The sequence below is a fragment of the Nyctibius grandis genome, chromosome 9, assembly GCF_013368605.1.
Source record: "Nyctibius grandis isolate bNycGra1 chromosome 9, bNycGra1.pri, whole genome shotgun sequence".
Taxonomy (NCBI): domain Eukaryota; kingdom Metazoa; phylum Chordata; class Aves; order Nyctibiiformes; family Nyctibiidae; genus Nyctibius; species Nyctibius grandis.
In genome coordinates, this window is record NC_090666.1 from 17,123,098 (window position 1) to 17,144,153 (window position 21,056).

At 42.9% G+C, this 21,056-nt stretch overlaps 1 protein-coding gene across 4 annotated transcripts in view; it reads right to left on the reverse strand.

Annotated features, from left to right (window-relative positions):
• The window catches only part of CERS6 (ceramide synthase 6), a 137,258-nt gene extending 117,313 nt beyond the window's left edge, over positions 1-19,945 (reverse strand). For all 4 annotated transcript variants that reach the window (XM_068407492.1, XM_068407494.1, XM_068407493.1 and 1 more), the window contains exon 1: positions 19,660-19,945. In XM_068407492.1, the coding sequence (XP_068263593.1) occupies positions 19,660-19,829 (170 nt within the window). In that variant the 5' untranslated portion in view covers positions 19,830-19,945. The remainder of the gene's footprint in view (positions 1-19,659) is intronic.
• Between the last annotated feature and the right edge of the window lie 1,111 nt (positions 19,946-21,056).

The window sequence follows — 21,056 nt, forward strand, 5'->3', positions numbered from 1 at the left end:
CTGCTAGAGAGAGTCCAGCGCAGAGCCACGAAGATGATGAAGGGAGTGGAACATACTCCCTTATGAGGAGAGGCTGAGGGAGCTGGGTCTCTTTAGCTTAGAGAAGAGGAGACTGAGGGGTGACCTCATTAATGTTTATAAATATGTAAAGGGCAAGTGTCATGAGGATGGAGCCAGGCTCTTCTCAGTGACATCCCTTGCCAGGACAAGGGGCAATGGGTGCAAGCTGGAACACAAGAGGTTCCGCATAAATATGAGGAAAAACTTCTTTACGGTGAGGGTGACCGAACACTGGAACAGGCTACCCAGAGAGGTTGTGGAGTCTCCTTCTCTGGAGACATTCAAAACCTGCCTGGACGCGTTCCTGTGTGATACGGTCTAGGTAATCCTGCTCCGGCAGGGGGATTGGACTAGGTGATCTTTCAAGGTCCCTTCCAATCCCTAACATTCTGTGATTCTGTGATTTGTTTAAATTCCTTCTGTTAGATCATTAAAGCATCTTATGACTAATATTCTAATTAGAAAATTAACAGAAAATCTCCCTTATGAAATAGGTGTTTCTCAATAAGGAACCAGAAGTTTGTGGCTTTCTTTCCTCAGCCTCAGTTATTGGGAAAACATACTACCAGTCTTTCAGAGAACAGCTCTTGTCCTTTATTGGGTTCTTGCCATAATGAACATCTGCTATGTCTATAAATTAATTGTTGAAAACATCTTGTGCTTCTAGATGATCCAGGCAATTGTAGCTGTTCTGGGTTACTAGAGAACATTACCATTTTTCTCTCACACACAGGCACACATCCACACACACATCTCCCCTTACAGTATAGTGTAAAGCAAGAACAATTATAAAATAAACCTTTAGTGCTAATCAAGTCATCAGAGCAGCACACTGTAGGTTTCCCTGGATGATTTAAGCAGGAATTTTTGTACTGTGATAACCTAAGGATATAAAGGATGCCTCACCTAGCTGAACTGAAAATGCTCTCTATCTTGAAATTAAGAATTCTTCTATCAGTCGTCTTGGTTTGTCAACAGCAGAGTTTGGCAGGCAGTTGCAATGGGCTCTTTCCGGTTCAAAGAAAAGGCTAGAGTCCACTTCAGAGAACTCTTTGCATGTAACAGTATTTCCCTTATTTCCCCACAAAAGGCCCATCAGACTCAAATTTCACCTACTTGCTCCATCTTCAAGATTTCCCATTCTTCCTGGCTATACTGACATACTACGGTATGTCACCTTATCTCATGCCCAGCTACAATTCCTCTGTTCTTGGAGCTCTCAGTTCAGCAATCAGAAACTGGCTCATTTTAATACTATTTGTAAATTCTACAGATGGAAATCACTTACCCTAACAAAAGTTTTATACAAATCTCCTGTATTTCCTTTTGGTGTTCCTGGTCTCACTGACCATCCACGGCTCTGGTGAATGATGAGAATCTGACCTCTCACCAAGACCTGCAAGAAGTAACAGTACCTACATTTTCCAACCAAACTTGGAAGGATATTATTGACTTAATTTGGAAAGAGTAGCAAAGGGTGCTGTCTCTCCCAAATGGCAGATTTCTGGATGCCATCAGCAAAGATAAATAGATACCAGTCTGTAATCATTTTGAGTCACGTTAGCCAGCTGGCATCTCTTTTCTTTCTTATTTGTAATCTGTGTTCATTAAAGATGCTGCAAGAAGGTGAGGGTGGTGTCTGGGTGTGCTACACCCTTCCATGTGGGAGGGGATTGCAATGATACAAACACTATGGCTTTCTACTGCCTACTTTAAAAAACAAAAGTAAAATTCTAATTCTTCTTAAGAATTTTCAGATCTGTTCCATGCACAACTTGAGGCAGACAAGTCTCTTCCTTTCTTAGGATACAAATGTTCTCATATACCTTTGAATTTAGAAGTGTATCTGAAGGGAGCAGTTGCAAATGCATGTTGTTTCTGGTGAGAACAAACAAACAGGCATGCCTGGTTACATCGCATTCCTCCCAGGTGCACGCACATATGTCATGGTCATGTTTTGCCCCTCACACTGTATCGTCAGTCTCACTCCCCTCTCCCACGCTCCAGAAAACACCTATGTGCTCCTTCTGATTCTGCTTCTCTGCCCTATTCCCACCTCTGGTCCACAACCTCTCCATTAACAATTTTTACCTAAAGAATACAGGAAGAATTTGGGGAGTAATTAATACCCTAAACTTTAAGTTCCAAGTAAGCAACAGAAGTGTCAAGATACTGAAGAGCAGTAGACTGTCACACAACAAGCCATGTGGTTGCTGCACTGTATCTCCACAAAAATTATTTGCATTACTCACACACATGAGGGGGTTGACTTGTGATCTGTCGTTTGAGATGCAAATATTTATTGATAGCACAGAAGTATTCTAACTTTTGTTTTATTACTCATTATTTTAACACTATTAGTTAAGAGGTTTTGGAACACCAAAATCACTCACCTTGTTCTGCAGTAGGACCAAAAGAGCTTACATTTTATCACTATTTCATTTCCACTATAAATAATCCAGCTGCACGATCAAGACCTAAACCTAAGTACACTGCAGTAGTGTACTCCTGTCATAAATAAAGCCTAAGAGTAAACCAAGTCCTTCCTTAAAATTACAACAATTATAGAATAATAACTTTGTAAATATTAACTTTTTATACCCTGTCCTAAATAGCATTCACATGTCCAAAAGCAGTATTAAAATACTGATTTTAACATGTTCCAAAATGTATTTCTTTTTAGCCAAATAAAAAGGACAAGTCCCTTTGGTATAGAGCACTGCCGCACACAGCAGCCCTCCTCTACTCACGGATCTTCGTGCCAAGCATTATATTGTGCTTCCGTAGAAAAGCATCAGTGTTTCCTTCTGCTCGTTTTTCAGCTTCACACAGCCTTATTACACACAGCCAGCTACACAGCTACCATATTACTCAGACCTTCTTCAACTGTTCATATGCATTAAGTCCCCTTTACAGACCTGCATCTCAAAACACCCTTTTGGAACAGGCAAATATTATATTATCATCATCATCATCACTATTATTATTATGTTTTCAATACAATTTCAGAGGTAAGGAATGACAAAGGAAAAAACCCAGCCCTGTGTATAACTCTTCTGGGCACACTGTAAATGGGTGGCAAAGCAAGGCGATGCCATTAAAATTAAGATAGTCTGACAGTTTGCACTTTCCTACCATGAAGAGCATTTCTTTTGTTTCTTTTAAGTAAGATGCTGGAAAATTTCCAGGCAAGACAATAATTAAGAAGATGTTGAGAAGTAAAAAGAACAAACTCTCCAGTGGCCGCTAGAGCTTATAGCTACAAGTACCTTTTTTCAGGATTCAGGTTCTCCAAAACAGATTCCCGATAAGGATTCCCACAAGTCCACTGCGAGTTCTGTAGTTAATTTTATCTTGTTCTATGTCTCGCCTTGTCAAAGAAACAATAAGACTGATTAACAGTGTTTCTTCAGAAGTGGATGCTTTGTACAGTTGATGGCAACTGTCAATCACTGGGACCTCATACTTTAAGAGATGGGGAGAAAAATATCCCAGAAAACTCAGGTGTGAAGATGAAATTCTCCTTCTTCCCCTCTATCCTCATATATCCCAGCCACAATTTGAAGTTATTCCAGAACAGAAGCAAATGTATTAGTAAGACTGTAAACTGTCCAAGGGGAAGGGGGTTTAAGAGTTCAGCAGAATGGCTCACCTTGCAGTAAGTTCTGAAAACATTCTGCTATTTGAGATAGTTCTCATTAAACAATGTGAAAACATTCTAGAAGCTGTTACTGTTCTTATGCTCATATTATAAAAAAGGATCCCAGGTCCTAAGACTATGTAATAGATCACTCAAAATCATGAGGATGCAGAGCCCACTCCTGTGATTAAGATTTCTGACTGATACCTGCTCTTCTGTGAGCAAAGCTGAGGGGGGACATTTGTCAAGCCTTGACTTGAAAAGAGTTTGGTTAAAAGGGAACTGTAAGAAGACACAGGGTGGATCCAGTGTGCTCAATTTTCCTATTCATTATGCAGATGTACTCATGCAGAAGCCTCTTTATGTCATTCAATATAAATAAATACCTGCAGCACTAACAGGCAAGGCAAAAAGAGCACTCTGTTGTGAAGCAGAGTGGGAAGCTTGTTCAGATGGTCTTGGAGGTCATCATTATAACCTATTTAATATCCACATGTACACACACACACACACAGCTGTACTCTCTAAATCACAAAAACACCACATGTGGAACAAACATCATCACCGTTAAGGATGATACTTTCCTTTTTGTGTGTACCCAACAGAGCTCTCAATAGATGCTTATATTGTAACTCTGGCATTGACTATAGTTTCCATAGAACACCTGGGTTTCTATTAAGCTACCGGCCACACAGACTTGGCAGCAATGCAGTTGCAGCACAGTACCTGTTAGGGCAACACCAAGATACCCCTTCCAGGCCACTCTACATGTGTTGACAGGAGCTACAACCACTACACAGATGTATCAGACCTTCTTCTCCACCATGAAGTAGCTTTGTGCAAGAGCAGAACCAGGGCAAGGCACAAGAAAGCTGTCCACAAGGTCGTTGAGTCACAGACCTGATGCATTTAGTTAGTATTAGAGATGCTCTTGTTCCAAAGGGACTGAGGAAAGGAGTAGCAAGGCTATCACATGATCCCTTTAACTGACTGGTCATCTTATACCATGCAGAAGTAGAGGCTCATGTCTTATTCTGTCAAAAAAACCTAAGTCTTCCTAATTAACATCAAATGTTAACTAACCTTCTATGTGTGAGATTTTCAGACAGAGCAATGCTCCATGGCTGCACACGTGCTACTGGTCCTGAAAAAAATGGGGGAGGGGGGAAATGCGGCACTTAGTCAAGGAAAGAAAAATGGAATTTTAAAAAAAATATATTTTTATATATATATAGCCTTGATTTCTACCTAGGTGTACAGATTGAATGGCTTCTGCTTTTTCATTACTAAAACAGTAATCAGATGGCTACACATGACCATACATAATGACATACAATTTCTGGTCTCTCACACAAGTTTTATGCTGATATAACACCAGAACTCAGCAGAAGCTAATTTCTAATTTATATTGGCAGAAGATCAGATTCAGGGCCTTTGTGAGTAAATAAATCATATTCAAGAGTAATATAGATCCTCAACTGGTATAACTCAGTCTGACCATCCTCAAACAAACTGTGATTTACACCACCAGTAGACCTTGTCAGCATGGAAATAATCAAGTAAGACTGTGTGACAAAGCTCTCTTTATGCACGTAATACAGTCTCACAAAATTAATGCACTCTTTACATTAAAATTCATATAGGAAAGCGAATGCTAGTATACCAAGAGAGACAGCTAGTCTGATGTATGGATGCTAGGATGTTTCGTAGTAGGAAGCCATTGGGCAGGGAGCATGAAAAACCCTGACCACTGTAATCTTATTTTTTAATGTGTGACTTAGGATTTACCGGCCCATGTGCAGCAGGCAGGCCTAAAGCTTTGGAAGAGATTCGTAGGAGCCCCAGGTGAAGTTCGTACAAGTGTGAAAGAGAAAACCAGATGCAAGCGGTAACACCTGGATTCCAAAGACCATTTTTATATATGAAAATGAACTAACCTAGCTTTTTATTTGGAATCTCTACACGGAACTATATCAATGAGAAGAAAAGTTAAGATGCTGGAAACTACTGCCTTGGCTCTTCGTTCCAACAAGCCCTCCCCAAGACCAAGGGTGACCACCATAAAGAAACAAAAACAAAATCAAACAACAATCCATAATAACACCTTCCTATTCTGGTCAATGTCTAAAGTCAGCCACAGTTATTCAAGGGAAGCAGAAGTCCTTTGGAGATTGCACTCAAAGCACTGGATACGGAGGACTGAAATCAAGGTTACGTTGTCCTTGCTCTGTGAATCCCTTTATAGACGACATAGCTGGCAACATCCTTGCTTTGATAGCTACTTCCTTCTCTGTATATGGTTTCTCATCGTGCTCGCCTAGTCTGAGAGATGGGAGAGGATGGCAGATTATTTAGCAGATAATGTCATTTTCTTAGTCAATGCACTTGGGTTATTTCCAAACCATTTTTCAGGGAATATTTCCTGGTATGGATACAGGACTTTGTAGAAACAAAAAGTGAAAGAAGCTATGATTTTTCCTAATAAATATTTTGAGGGTTTTGTGATTAAGATGACCAACATATTCTTTTCTCCACCAAACCAAGAAAGATCCTTGATAAAATTAAGATCAGCTTGAAACCCTTCCCCAACCCAAATCCATCTTCCTACATACCACTGCACTCAGTAGGCCTTCCTCTATAGCTGCTTTTACAATTAAATGCCATTTTAAAAGCTAAGTTAGGAGTCTGTAATGCTCTTACCACTGCTCTTCAATAAAGGTGCAATGGAAGAGCAGCTCATCTGAATGATATAGTTGCTACACACGGTAACTGCACTGCAGAGGCGCAAAAGACTTTGCTTCCTCTCTATTCATTTGCTGCCTCTTCCATACACAAGAGCTGGGCGTCAATGGACAAACCTCAAGACAGAAACTTCAGATGTGCCTTTGTTTGCCACCAGCAGCTCTGCAGAACATCATGCATGGATAGACAGCTTTTGTTCAAAGGGAGGGAATTAACAAGAAGGCAAATAAAAAGTAAGATGGGTGCAGATGCAGGACAAGAAAACATTTATGGGGCACACAGAAGAAGAAACGAAGATCAGAAAGATGCATAGCAAGAAATACCAGAATAAACCTTAATTTTAATTTAAATATGAGACATGTATGGGAAATTTGTTTTGAGATGGGGGCATAGCTGTAAGATGAGAAGTGAGAGAGAGAGAGTTAAAGTGTCAGGAATCATATGCTTTGCCCCAAAACAACGCTTTCTTTTTGAATCATTAATAGGTAGCTTCCATAGCAAACGTGAAACAATCAGAATCCTAAATTCTAGCTGTATATTCATACAGCTCTGGTGCTTCAAAGGTGTGATGGCTGTCATGTTTTGAGTTATAAATGAAAGCATGGTAATAAAACATAACAAATAAACAAAAGAACCCACAAAAAAAAAATCCGTACCAGCACTAAATCCACCCTCCAGAATAGGGCAAACAATTTAACTACAATGCACTTAAAAGTAAGTGTAAACACAGATGCTTCAAGATAACTTTGCAGTTTTCTATTCTTTAAGGCACCTTACCTGAGTAAGAGATGATTTTGTTAATATTTAAAGCTCTAAGACACTCTGGTGTTATGCCTGAGTTATTCCAATCAGGAAACAAGGCAAAACACAAGTAATGATATAGTGATGGATACAAAGTGCTACTTTCCCTTCAAACCTTGAAGTCAGCTCTCAATGGAAGAGTAAACAAGATGAAGTAGTGTTCTTCCATTTCTGCTAGAGCACTTTTCATCTTGACAACTGAAGGTAAATGCCAGGCTAGAGGGTTGAGCTCTTGCCATGATTCTAGCAAACCATCAGCCTATTCTCAAGAAAATCAACGTGTTCAGACATTTTTTTTCTTAAATAAAATAAAATACAAACCAAAACAAACACAACAAAGCTTTCTGTGCACCATGCATACATATAAAAACTGAATAACTCTTAAATTAAGAGCTGGTCAAGAATGTGTCCTTTTGGAGGCTGGCAATGCTCTAGAGATCTTATTTTTATCTCTACATCATCTTGTAACCAGACCTATTTATCAGTGCTGGCTGAAAGTCAGGACATCTGTTCCTGACGAAATTTTGACATTTCTAAATTTCCATTTCATTCCAAACTGGAACAAAACCAAATATTTTTCACATTTCCTATAAATGCTTGAGAAAATAACAATTCCAGGTTAGCACACACACGAGTTCCTCTGATTAGGATATAGGGTGCTTTTCTTACGTCAAATACCAAACTGTTTCATTATCACCGTAAAACCTGACATTTTAAAATACCTCATTTTCTAGACCAGTCAGTACCTTATAGCTGCTTTTAAAAGATTTTTTTAATTTAATGATTTTTTAAATAAAATAGAAAAAAAAAGTATTAAATCAGTGATATGACGCCACTGTGGTGAATAAATTACTCTCTCACACACACGTATATATATATTTACAACTATACATATATTACCTATATAAACAATTAGTGAATGTGGAATTAACGACTGGCTTCTCTCATTTTTTTCCTAAGACTGATTAACTCTTAATATCTTGAACACAAAAGGGATAAAAGGCACATGATAACCCTTCCCTGTCTTCTAAGCATCTCTTTCTGTGAATTTTTTTCAAAAACAAAATTATCTTGAAGATATTGCAGTGCGGAGAAAAATCAACTTAAGGGGAACAAAACTAAAATTATCCTCAAAATTGCCTGTTATAATCAAATTTAATGATGTAGGGGACTCAAAGTATTGATCCTAGAAGGGAACAGCACGTGTTTATACCACAGCAACTCAGACTTCATTCTGGGTACCCACAAGGTAATTCCTGTCTCAGGTAGAGGAGGTCCACATCTATTTCTTGATTTACGTCCTGTCTGCTCACATGCCAGGCTACAATAAAATCAATTCTACAGCAAATGGAAAATCCAGATGTCCATTCAATCAAGTGTTATGTGCTCTGCCCTAAGTTTCTCCTACAGGCTTACAGTGAACTTCAACCTAATCCTCACCTATTCAGGTTTCCAATACAGGTTTCAAATACAGTTTACACACTTCATACAGGGATCCCCAGAGCCCCTCGGAGCCCTGCATTGTGAAAGCATGCCATTTAGTGAGGTTTATGATTTCACAGAATCACTGAGGTTGGAAGAGACCTCTGGAGATCACTAAGTCCAGCCCACGACTCACAGCATGGTCAACTAGAGCAGGACAGTGCCCAGCTGGTTTTTGAGTATCTCCACAGATGGAGACTCCACAATCTCTCCGGTTAACCTGTCCCAGTGTTTCACTACCATCCCAGGAAAAAGCTTGTTCTCATGTTCAGAGAATTTCCTACTTCCAATCAATTGCTTGTTGCCTCTTATCCTTTCACTAGACACCACTAAGAAGAGTCTGGCTCTGCCTTCTTTACTCTCCCTATCAAGTATTTGTACACACTGATAAGATCACCCTGAGCCTTCTCTTCTCCAGACTGAACTGTCCCAGCTCTCTCAGCCTCTCCTTGTATGTCAGATGCTCCAAATACTTAATCATCTCAGTGGCCCTTCACTGCCCTCACTTCAGTATGTTCATGCCTTGTAGAGGGGAGACCAAAACTCGACTCATCAGTCCAGATGTGGCCTCACCAGTGACAAGTACAGGGGAATAATCCCTTCTCTCAACCTGCTGGCAACACTTTCGCCAATGCTGCTAGTGCATTTCTGGCTCACATTCAACTTGTTGTCCACCAGCGCTCCCAGGACTCCATTTGCAGATCAATTTGTCATAATCACATCAATGCAATCACTGCAAAGTTAATTTAGTACAACGGGTGTTGTAATCCTGGGGAGTGTTTGGCACTGGAACTGTTTATACTTTCAGGCTACTCTCTTATCATATCAGTTCTCTCCCTTCTCTCATACTAGGTGTGTGGGAAAAGTTGACAGATAAGCATCAACCACCCAATTACCACCCAATTATTGCTTCAATACATACAAAACATGCTCCTGCTTGTGGTCTAACCACTTGCTTTTGTTTTTCTCAATGGCTTCTTTCCAACACGATGCCTGTAACAGGAATAAATACACCCAAGTGGACCCGATCATCTATTCCAGCACCATGCTGTGGACAACCGCAAGCAATAACATCAGAAGTTCCAGAAAATCTAACGGACAACTGCAGAAAAGCTTGCCAACAGTCACATTCCCACTCACAACCCACTCGTTACCTAAAACTTTCTTTTCAACAGAAGCAGCTGGTCTCACCAGTTGGAAGGGGGATTCTGGTCTTGATGACTTACTGGTCTCATCTGCTACAGCAGGGCCCAGGAAAGCCACAGCCCTGACAGTCAGCTGGCAAGAGGCTGGAGTCCTCTAGCTCCCCAACTGAGGAGGTCTCCTCCTGGTTGAGAAATGCATTAGAGGAGCTCACCACCTCCTGAGTTCACAAAATTTCTCAGCTCACTTTCATTTCACGTAGATCTAATTTTGTCTGCTTTGTCACGCTGTAATACCCACAGGTTTAGAGTAGCGTTCCATGTTTATGCTGCCCACCTACAAAGTTTCAGCAGTTGCCACATCAAGGCTAATCTCTGTACTTCTTAAGGAACATATCTTGTTTGGACTGCCCCCTTCACGACAGCCCACCAGGCAGTTTGTCTCCAGCTATGCAGACCACTGCATTTCTCTCAGCAACAGATACATCACACAGTCACGACAGACACAAGCAAAAGCAAGCACAAGGGATATTAGTGTGTGACACTGATCTTTTCGCATTACTGACTTGTGATCAGTAACAGCTTTTGAGTAAGCAGGGTCTCTTTACTTTGCACTGTACAGCAGACTCTTATTTCCAAATAAGCAATTCCCTGTCACTGAGTGAAAGCATCTCGCACTAGCCTAGGCAGTTGTGCTCATTTGTACCATTTGTCCAGGTAGACAGTATCGGTGCAAAAGCAGCTTTCACAGTTTAAAGTTCTGTGAGACTATGGGATGCCGAACATTGTAGCAAAGTAGAAGCTGAGAGTGGCCTCCACTCCCACCTTCTTCTCAGTAAAGACGAGAGTCCCAGGGATGCTGTAAACAACAGTCCCAGTGAAAGTTCAGGTATCTGTACAATGTCATATAGAACTGAAGTCAGTCAGCAACAGAGGCAAAAAAGGAGAGAAGACATCCCATTTCCCAAGTGAGGATTTCAGCATCATTTATATCAAGCCTTTTTCTCCTTCTGCTTGCAGAACTAAAAAACATTAAGTTTATCTCAGAGGATGGCAAACAGGCAACGGAGTAGATGTGATGACACCACATGCAATAAGTATGAGAGCCACTTTTTCCTCCTGGTCATCCCATTACTGTTAAAAAGAGAGCAACTACCTTGTTACAAAGGATAGACAAATACTACTGCCTGCACAAACACTCAAACAGCCTCAAGAATCTAAGATTTTATGCTAATGAACAACCTCTGGGCTCTCACCTCTGTTTTTGCACCAGTGTAACTATGTCAGAGAGATTTATTTTTTTTAATATAGTACTATAGATTATTCCCCCCTGCCATCCCTACAGGAGAAACCAAGACAGCAAAGATACTATTAAAAGGAAGCTTTTACTGCACTCACACTGAGAAAAAAATACAAGTGATTTAGATATATTTCTTTAACCATCCTAGTGTGACCTGTGAGTGCAAAGAAGGCTTTTCATCATTTCAGACCAAACTTTAAAGTGCATCATTTATAATATTAAAATGAGGTTTAGGGTGGTGAACCTGAAAGATATTTCATTAATACAAGGTAGTCTGGAGAACCTTAGCATTTTGTTCCTCCTTGTTGTGCAAGAGGTAACTTGGATTAATAACAGAGATATAAATATATGTGTATCTTACATATTATAAAATACACAACATGGCTAACTGGATGTAATGCTTCTCTATGGCTCTTAGACATTCTTAGTAATTGTACAATTACCTTGAAAGTTAAAATTTGATTATGCTACATCAGTAACAGTTACATGAGGCTTCACAAGTGCTCAGCAGTATGAAAGCTTGCCAACGGCAAAATTTGAGATTATGAGAGGTATTAACTACATACAGAAAAAAAAAGTCATTACAGTTTACTGTCTCTGCTTTTGGTACAGAAGTCACAGCTTTGTGTTACAGGTCCACCAGCATTATGAAAGCCATCTCTAAGATTATACCTGGCTATGCTAAATGCTCCAGCTCTCCCACCTCCACCACTATTTGACTACTTCAGAATAACCAGAAAGGCATCCTCGTGAGAAATTGATGGATGCCAGATGGTGTAGAGTTAGTCTTCTGTAAGGACCTTGTGCTAAGACAACTTCGTCATAGAGGACGGAAGATCTCAGCCCATCCAATTGTCAGAAACTTTGCTCACATTACAGCAAGACGTTAGTGTTTCATCCTCTTTCAAGTGATCAGAGACCCACACGTGTCCCTCCCTTTCCCTTGACCTGGATGCCCATCCCTGCTGCACCTCCCAAATCTTAAGTGCCCAGTGAGTGAAGGGAGTCACTGGTGTGGGAGAACTCAGAGCAATCAGGGTGTTAGATGAACACCTCCAAGGAACTGTTGCTACACATCATATCCACCTGACTGTTCATAAGGTGCCAACTACAGTTTTAAGCATACTACTGACTATTATATAAGGTTACATCACTTACGAAAGCTACATACTTTCATACTGTAATTTTAACTTCCTTGTCAAAACTCCAAGACCACTTTGAGACAGGCACAGAAACCTTAAATGCTAATCAACTGTCAAACTACTGTAGGCATGGGATATTTAACAACTGTTGGAAAAAAAAAACCAACAAAACACAAATATGGTCAAGTAAGCACTGTTCAGCTCAGACATCCCCTTCCTCTCTACCCTGTTGACAGATAACGAAGAGAAAGACAAGGGAACAGATTTTCCCAAATGTTAATTTACTAAATACTTTGTATGGACTACTAAGACACTGGTCTGCAGGTGGGTAGAAAGAGGTAGCATACCAGAAGCTCTTCTTTTTCCGAGAACAAATTCTTAGCAAATGCCCGTTAATCAGCGACAGAGGCAGAATTAGGAGCAACCGAAAGAGCCACAGGCAATTTGGATCCAACTGTACAGTTACAGGAATCCAGGAACCAAATGGGAGTTTCTAACAGTAACTGGAACCTGCACTCAAGAAAAAACCCCACTAACAGCAGCTCTGCCCCAGTAACAGGCTCACTGTACCCACTAGTGACCTGTCACTGAAATCTTTCCCTCCACCGAGCCGTGGTTTGGCTGTCATACTTCTGTCACCTGGATATTTTAGAAATCAGTTTTAATGGAGTTCAACACATATTTCCCATTTAACTCCTAATTTTGAGATTGGCGCTAATGTGCATCTATAAATGGTCCTTTACGAAGGACATTTAAATAGTATTTTATCCACTCCACCTTCTTTTAAAGGAACACTCTCAGTTTACATGTGAACACACAACTACATTACACAACAGATGTGTACCAGCCAACACAGACACAACCAAGGTGGGTGAGTGTACACTGCACTGGGCAGAGCTGGTAAGACAGAGCTCCATCCATGCCAAGACAGACAAAGGCTCTCCAGGTAAAAGCAATCATTTTGTTCTAAGTTATCTACTTGTGTTAGTGGCTGAGTCTCAAACACTGTAAGCCTAGGAAACAAAAACTGGTTGCATAAATGAAATATAAATGACAGAAAATTAATAACTAATGAAAAGAAACACAGAGAAATGGACAGTACAATCAGTGAGATATAAATTTATTTTAAAGGTGTTTACTGTTAATGCTCTATTGTTACTATTTTAAAAAAAATTGGTTTAAAGTTTAAAAGAAATGGCTTTTTCAGTTATTTTCTTTACATCGCCTGTGTCTTTTCATAGAAAGTTATCAATTTCAATGTCCTGTTCCATTTCAACTGAATTAAGCATTTATTAAATAGTAATCAAGCAAAAAAAAAGAACTTACAGGTCATCTTATTAAAAGAAATGTAAAAAAATATAGAGGAAAAAAAGAAAAATGAGAAAGTTATTGTCAGTGAACACATGCATCCACTTACACACAAGTGAAGTACACCCGAACAGATTTTGCTTAACACACAGGGAACTAAGCAAGAAATCCTCAAATATCACAGCCTACAAACAGGTTTTGATAGAAATAACAATCATCATCCCACCCAGCCTCCCCAGATGAGGTTTTGAGCTGCTGGAAAAGCAGCAAGTTTGTACACCCTCTTCCAAATTCTGTTTCCTGTCTAGCCTCCTTGTTGTGGTAAGAAAGCACTGATACTAGATGTCCTAGGGATTATGAAAATCAAATTCATGTATGTACACCACATACCAGAAACACTTGCAAGACTTTAATGCATTGTCACCTGAATTAATTTTTATGGTTAGCAAACTACATATATATTCATTATAGCCATCCAGAGGGACCTTGACATGCTTGAGAGCTGGGCCTGTGAGAACCGCATGAAGTTCAACAAGGCCAAGTGCAAGGTCCTGCATGTGGGTCGGGGCAATCCCAAGCACAAATACAGGCTGGGCGGAGAATGGATTGAGAGCAGCCCTGAGGAGAAGGACTTGGGGGTGATGGTTGATGAGAAGCTCAACATGAGCTGGCAGTGCGTGCTTGCAGTCCAGAAGGCCAACCGTATCCTGGGCTGCATCAAAAGTAGCGTGGCCAGCAAGTTGAGGGAGGTGATTCTGCCCCTCTACTCCACTCTCGCGAGACCCCCATCTGGAGTACTCCGTCCAGCTCTGGGGGCCCCAATGTAAGAAGGACATGGAGCTGTTGGAGCGAGTCCAGAGGAGGGCCACAAAGATGATCAGGGGGCTGAAGCACCTCTCCTATGAAGATGGGCTGACAGAGCATGGGTTGTTCAGCCTGAAGAAGAGAAGGCTACAGGGAGACCTTATAGCAGCCTTCTAGTACCTGAAGGGGGCCTACAGGAAAGCAGGAGAGGGGCTTTTTACAAGGGCACGTAGTCATAGGACAAGGAGTAACAGTTTTGAACTGAAAGAGGGTAGATTTAGATTAGTTATTAGGAAGAAATTCTTTACTTTGAGGGTGGTGAGACACTGGAACAGGTTGCCCAGAGAAGTTGTGGCTGCCCCCTCCCTGGAAGTGTTCAAGGCCGGGTTGGACGGGGCTTTGAGCAACCTGGTCTAGTGGAAGGTGTCCCTGCCTGTGGCAGGGAGTTGGAACTAGATGATCTTTAAGGTCCCTTCCACCTAAACCATTCTATGATTATATTTATATATATATTATATATGTGCACACACACAGTCATTGTATTATGTCACCCTGATCCACTAGTAATTCTACTGTGTTGTACTAAATGAGAGTCAGCTGAGGTTACCTTTGAGGCTGAATTATCTTTATAAAAGCAAAATGTCATACTAAAGCTGTGAATTTCCATACGCTCAATGTCTAGAGTATCTTGATCTGACTGATAGTAAATGATGAGGCTGGCTCAGTTCAAATCAGTGCAGATGGAGGGCTGTTCCTACATATAATCAAGCTACCCCTGACCATACGAGCCATTCCATCAGCTGAAGAATTTGAGAACTGCCTCCATGTCGAGGCCAGAGGGCAATAAAGGCATTATAAGCCTGGTTTGCCAATTTATGGAGCTATCTCATTAGATCTGAGCCCAAACTGCTGCTTACAAGGTGAGGGAAATAAAATGTACTGCAACTGCAATGCAAAGGTGAGATAGGAGAAGCTTGAGTAGATGAGCCAAATGTAAAGAAAGCAGTAATACCAGACTGCTTGATTCAGAAGATTGCTAGACCACACCAGAAATACGTTTAGTTAGCATTTCTTCTGGAAGGATTCAGCCAACTTCTCCCTTGAGAGAAGTCTCTAAAGCATAGGTGTGTTACCCTCATTTTGTGTCCAACAAGCACATCGATTGCTGAGCAAGCATTGTTTTCGTATAACCGCATGACCCTCATGGAGGACATGCCTGGAAGGATAGGAAAGGATGCTGCTTCTGAGCAGTGTGGTCTAGCGCAGAGGCAGAAGAGCCATGTGATCCATAAAAGAAAGAAGAAAAATTGTATTTGACCAGAATAACAAATGTTTCTTTATCTTTTTAGGCCAACCAAAACTACAACACCCTGCTATTAGTAAGACCAGTTTCAATTCAGCTTTAACCTCTCTTGCCCATGCTACAACTGGAAAGGATCCAAGGAAACAGACTGGTATTATTGAGCACTTATCTCCTTATAGCTGAAGGCACTGTATAGCAGAGGAGGGGATCCTTAATTGCTTACATGCCTTAAAAAAAATAGTAAGACACACAAAATGGATGGATACTATGAAGCAATATGTCCCCACGTTACCACAGCATTGCTAAACTCCTGCCATCTTCCACATTACCAGGTAACACTATCTTTGTGCTTAGTTCCTATAGTTTTCTAAGATGTACTTTGCGTTTAACAAAGAGATGAATGAGAAGGGAGGGAAAAGAGAAAAGGCTGTTAAGGAATTTTAGCACCTCATCCATAACTATGATGGCCTCAGCTGATAGATCCACTAAATCTCATGGCTATGAGATTATACCTCAGAGCAAAGCTTATCTCAAGACCACTCATCATCATCAGATCCAATTGTTGAAGCGATTCAGCATACACTTAATGTTCTAATCTACTTTTTCCTTTCAGGGTCAGGGATGGCAGGACAAGGAAATCAATAAAAAGTAGTTTATTTGAAAGGAAAAAAAAAATATAAAAAAAAAAAAATTTCAGAAGTGTCTAGATTCTCTTCTTGACTTGGTTAGTTGATTCACCAAATCAGTAACAAAAAAAATCCCAGTAGGATTAACTGTTAATAATAGGTGAATATGTATACAACAAAATTTCCAAGTTCTGTCATTTCAGTTGCACCCACAAATACGTACACACAAATACATATGTATATAGAATATAAATATATATAAATGAAGTCAACTTTTTTAACCCTTAGCATGACAAGTTTTATCCCTCAGACATATCAAGAACTTTGAAGGCAAAGACATGTGAAGTCCAAATCACAGCTCCCCCTAATTAATATATCCATATGTCTTACTACCATGAAGATCCATGAAGTCAGTCACCCTTCATAGCAAGGGAAGTAAAGTCATACTGCTCCAGCAGCCTAGCAGTCAGCTGCTGTGAAGGAGTCTGAAAATAATGGGTATAAAATACGTAATCAGATTCTTAACACCCTGTGGCTGCTTACCTACCAGTATAAAGAATTGCAAGAGCACCTGTATTAGGTATCTTACAAAACAAAACAGAGAATACACTGATGTTACAAATATTGCAGTACAATCACGGATTTAAAGTACATCTAGTTTTTTTTAAAAACATATTACAGCATCTATTTTTATTTTTTCTTTAGTTGCTACCATTGCAACAACAGAGAACTGTTACACATCTGCAAAAGCTTGTTCCAGGATGTAGCATGTACAACATCAGTCATCTACAACTTGAGTTTTGAGAAAATGTAGCTGTTCTAATACACAGAAGAATGAAAAACTATCAGTTTAACAGATATTCCTCTCTTTTCTTCCAGATCTTGTAGAGCTTTATCAACTGAAATAATTGCAAGCGTTTAATGATGTGCACGAGGCATTTCTGTGGCTCCCAACAAAGCACAGAGGTCTGACAAAATAAATTACTAATGAGCAATAATAAGACTTGATCTTTCCCCCATTCAAGTCAAAGCCAATCCTCTTGCTTTGATCAGCAGAAGCAGGTCCAGTCACTTTTGCTCAGCCTGCTTTAATAAAATGCTCTACATGAAAAAATCAAAACTGTACTATGCTGTGTGGATTAATCCCACACAAAACAGCCTGACCCTACTCGCACAGTGGAGTTTTACACTTGATTTGAAATTAGAAAGGAAAAACTACATATTTAAGTAAATGTTAGTAAAACCTCTTTGGAGGTCTCTCACTTACTATCAGGCTAGCAGAAGGCATTTCCAGATCTAAATTTCAAGATTAGCCTAACGGATATAAAAGCATTACAAAAACATACTGATTTTCTCATCTGTATAACACTTACAAATATAATGTACTGCAAAATTAAAAATTACTTTAACTGAATGAAGAAAAAACAGAGGGAGTGGATACAGACTACTAAATAATCAGAGTAGCTTCTACAACACAAACAACAGCCGTATCAGAACTAGCAGAAACAACAAGATTCTAAGTTTAGGCTGAAATTGTCTCCCTGACTAACTGTTCCTTCATCTAAACACAGCCCTGCTGTGATACATATTGCAGTTCAGATGGCAAGAGATGCAACATCACACACCCACTTTCAGCGCTCGAAAGTACACATTGTACAGACTGCAAAGGAAAAAAAACACTAATGATTTGACATTACCTACATAATACTTGGCACTCAAATTGTAACTATATTGCAGTATTTAACTCAGGATAAGTGTTTAAATCAACTTTTGATAACCTTAGGGTTTTTTTGGGCAGAACACAAGTTTTCTTGTCTTTTTCAGTAATCTGTAAAGCAACACAGAAGTTAGCAACAACCCACCATAGCTTATTTTTCAAAACAAACACGGTCCTCCCAACTGAGTCATGAAAACAGTCAAGTTTTTCAGAAACCAACATCCCAGGTGCCATATTCTAACCAGGGCAAGGGAATCCTTAGGAGATGCAGAATACTACCTGGCAGATCAGGTATTTCATTGTTTTTAAAGCATTTTTATAGCCTTTCTCTGGCACGTGGTAACTACTGGTTTTCCTTTATCTTCCTGACTACCCTAACAGCACTGCCTAGGAAGACAGCACTGAAAACACATAGGTGTTGGCATAGGGAATCGCTCCTTTGTTCTCTGCAGATGCAGGGAACACCACCTTTGTCAGGCTGCAAAGCAGCACGCATAAGTGAGCAACCCACTTCGCTTCAGTTGCCTCCCCGTGACAGGCGGCCTCTGTTAAACACCCTTAAGGACACACAGAAAATAAACAGTGATTGCTGACCAATCACTAGTTTGACGCCTTGTGTTTAAATATACATACATACACATTTATATGTTTGTGAAATGTGTATTTTTGATTTAGCAATCTCAAAGAACGGGAGTTTGGTTCAGCGATGAACAGCACCTGGAGCGCTTCTTCACCGAGATCCTACATCCTAACAGTACTTGGCGTATTTCCGATACACGGCACGGGCTGCTCACACCGCTACCACACAAACTGGCCCAGCAAAACTCTGCTCAGCCACGCAGCAGCGCCTTGTGCTCCCCATCAAACCTCCCGTTCCCACCTGAGGCCCAGGTTCAACAGCCGCCGCCCGCCCTCCGCCTCCTCAGCCAGGCAGCGGCGGCGCCTCGCGCCTCCGGCGGGAGCGGGGCCGAGTCCTGCCCCACGGCGCCCCGCGGCTCCGCAGCCGGAGGGCAGCGCGGCCTTCGCCGCGGTTTACTCGCTGGAGATCGACCGTGCGGCGGGGACACGGGCAAACTCTCCTGCCGGGACGGTTTCCCGCCCCGGCCCGTCTCCACCGGCGGGGCCGCGTTCCTTGCAGAGCTTCCCTGAGGGGGGCGGCCAGGACCCCGCCGCGGCCCGTGGGTAGCGGCCCGCGGGCGGGCAGGCCCTGGCTCGCACAGGTGCCAGAGGAGTCTTTTCCCCCCGCCGGTGGGGATGGGCCAGGGCGCCGCGGCCGCCGCAGGTGGAGGGAAGGCTGCGCCCGTTCCCGGGGAGACCTCGCCTCCTAGCGCCCGCGCCGGCCGCGCTACGGGCAGCGCCGGCTGCCTCTCGAACCCCTCCACCTTCCTGCATCGGGCCCGCTACGTGACCGACCGAGGCGGGAGGGAAAACGTAGAAGCCCGGCAAGACCGGGAGAGAAGCGGCGGCGGGAGGAGGACGCTGGGCAGCCAAGGTTCCCTGGCTGCTCCTCAGCGAGCGGCCGCGGCCGCCGCCAGCCGCGCGGCCCGCCCAGCCCCGCGGAGCCCGAGGCGGCCCGGGCGGCTCGGCGTTACCTTTCGAAGAGCAGCCGGATCATGAAGATGCAGAAGGCCAGGGGGAAGGCGAGGTAGAGGTCCTCCGCCTGCGGGAAGGCGGCTTCCTCCGTGCTCTGCAGGTCCGCCCAGGTGACGTTGTGCGGCAGCCAGAACCGCTCGTTCCAGAACCAGGCGAGGATCCCTGCCATCTTTGCTTTGTCTGCCGCAGCGCCCCCCGTTCCGCTCCGCTCGCCGGCCTCCCTGGCCGCGGCGAGGCGTGTGCGACCGGCTGCCGGGGGAAGAGGAGGTTGGAGACGTGTGTCAGCCGCGGACGATGCTGCCGAGCGGCGCGCTGTGCCGGCTCCCCACCCCGGCCGCCCGGCGGGGACAGCGGCCGCCCCGCCTGTCACACGGCCGCGCCGGCCCCCATTGGCTCCCTCCCGGCCGCGCCCGCCGCGCTCCTCAGGCGGCCCCAGGGCTGGTCCCGCCGGGCGGCCAGAAGCAGCCTTCCCCCGACCTGTCCAAAAAATCCCACCAAACCCTGAACCAGAAATTACGCGGCCCAAGTGAGCGGGGACCCCGACTTGGGGGCACTCACTGTGGCCGAGGCGGCTGGGACGCAGCCTCCGCTTCAGCTCCGGCTCCGCATCCAACCGGCCTGGCGGACACGCGGCTCCGCGCCTGGTCATCTCGCCGGGCCGCTGCGGCCCTCCCTCCCTCACTGATCTGCCGTGCGGTACTGCGGGCTCCCGGCGAGCCTGGAAGGGCTGTCGCCTGATTTAAATAGGCAGATGGCACCAACAAAAAGCCCACCTCTGAACCCCGCACAGCCGCACGGACCGGGATCGGCTGCCTCGGCCTCAGCCCGGTTCCCGCACGAGTAACCCCCGCCAGGAGCGCGGCTATCCGCCCTCACCTGGTGAGGCGCCTAAAGTGGGACCGGGACTGTCCTGGGTGAAAGTACCCTCTGAGACATTTAATGACTTAACCCTGTATGCATGTACAGCAAGACAGGCGTAAACGAAGCATGGAAAAGTATCTGAGAGCACGCCACTCATCAGCAACGAAACAGAGGTTAGGATTGTGGCTTTGTGCTCCCAGCTGAAGAAAACCTTTTTTCTTTACTTAGGTTTTTACTTTTGGTTCCTTCTCTCACTGCCCAGTCCTGCTAGAGACAAGCTGCAAGAGGAAAACTGTAATTGTGTCCACGAGACGTGACAGCAAAGGTGACTACCAGGCTTTAGTGTAGCTGTAGCTGCTGGGCTATACACATGGTGGTCTAGGCAGAAACAAAATTACTTCAAGTAGTAGGTATACTGCTCCTGTAACACCACTATTTTGTCCGTCCTGCCTCACTTTATTTTAGATTACTTCAGTTTTCTTCCCTTTATCATCACACTCTCCAGCTGGGTACTGAATACTGAGAGACACTGACT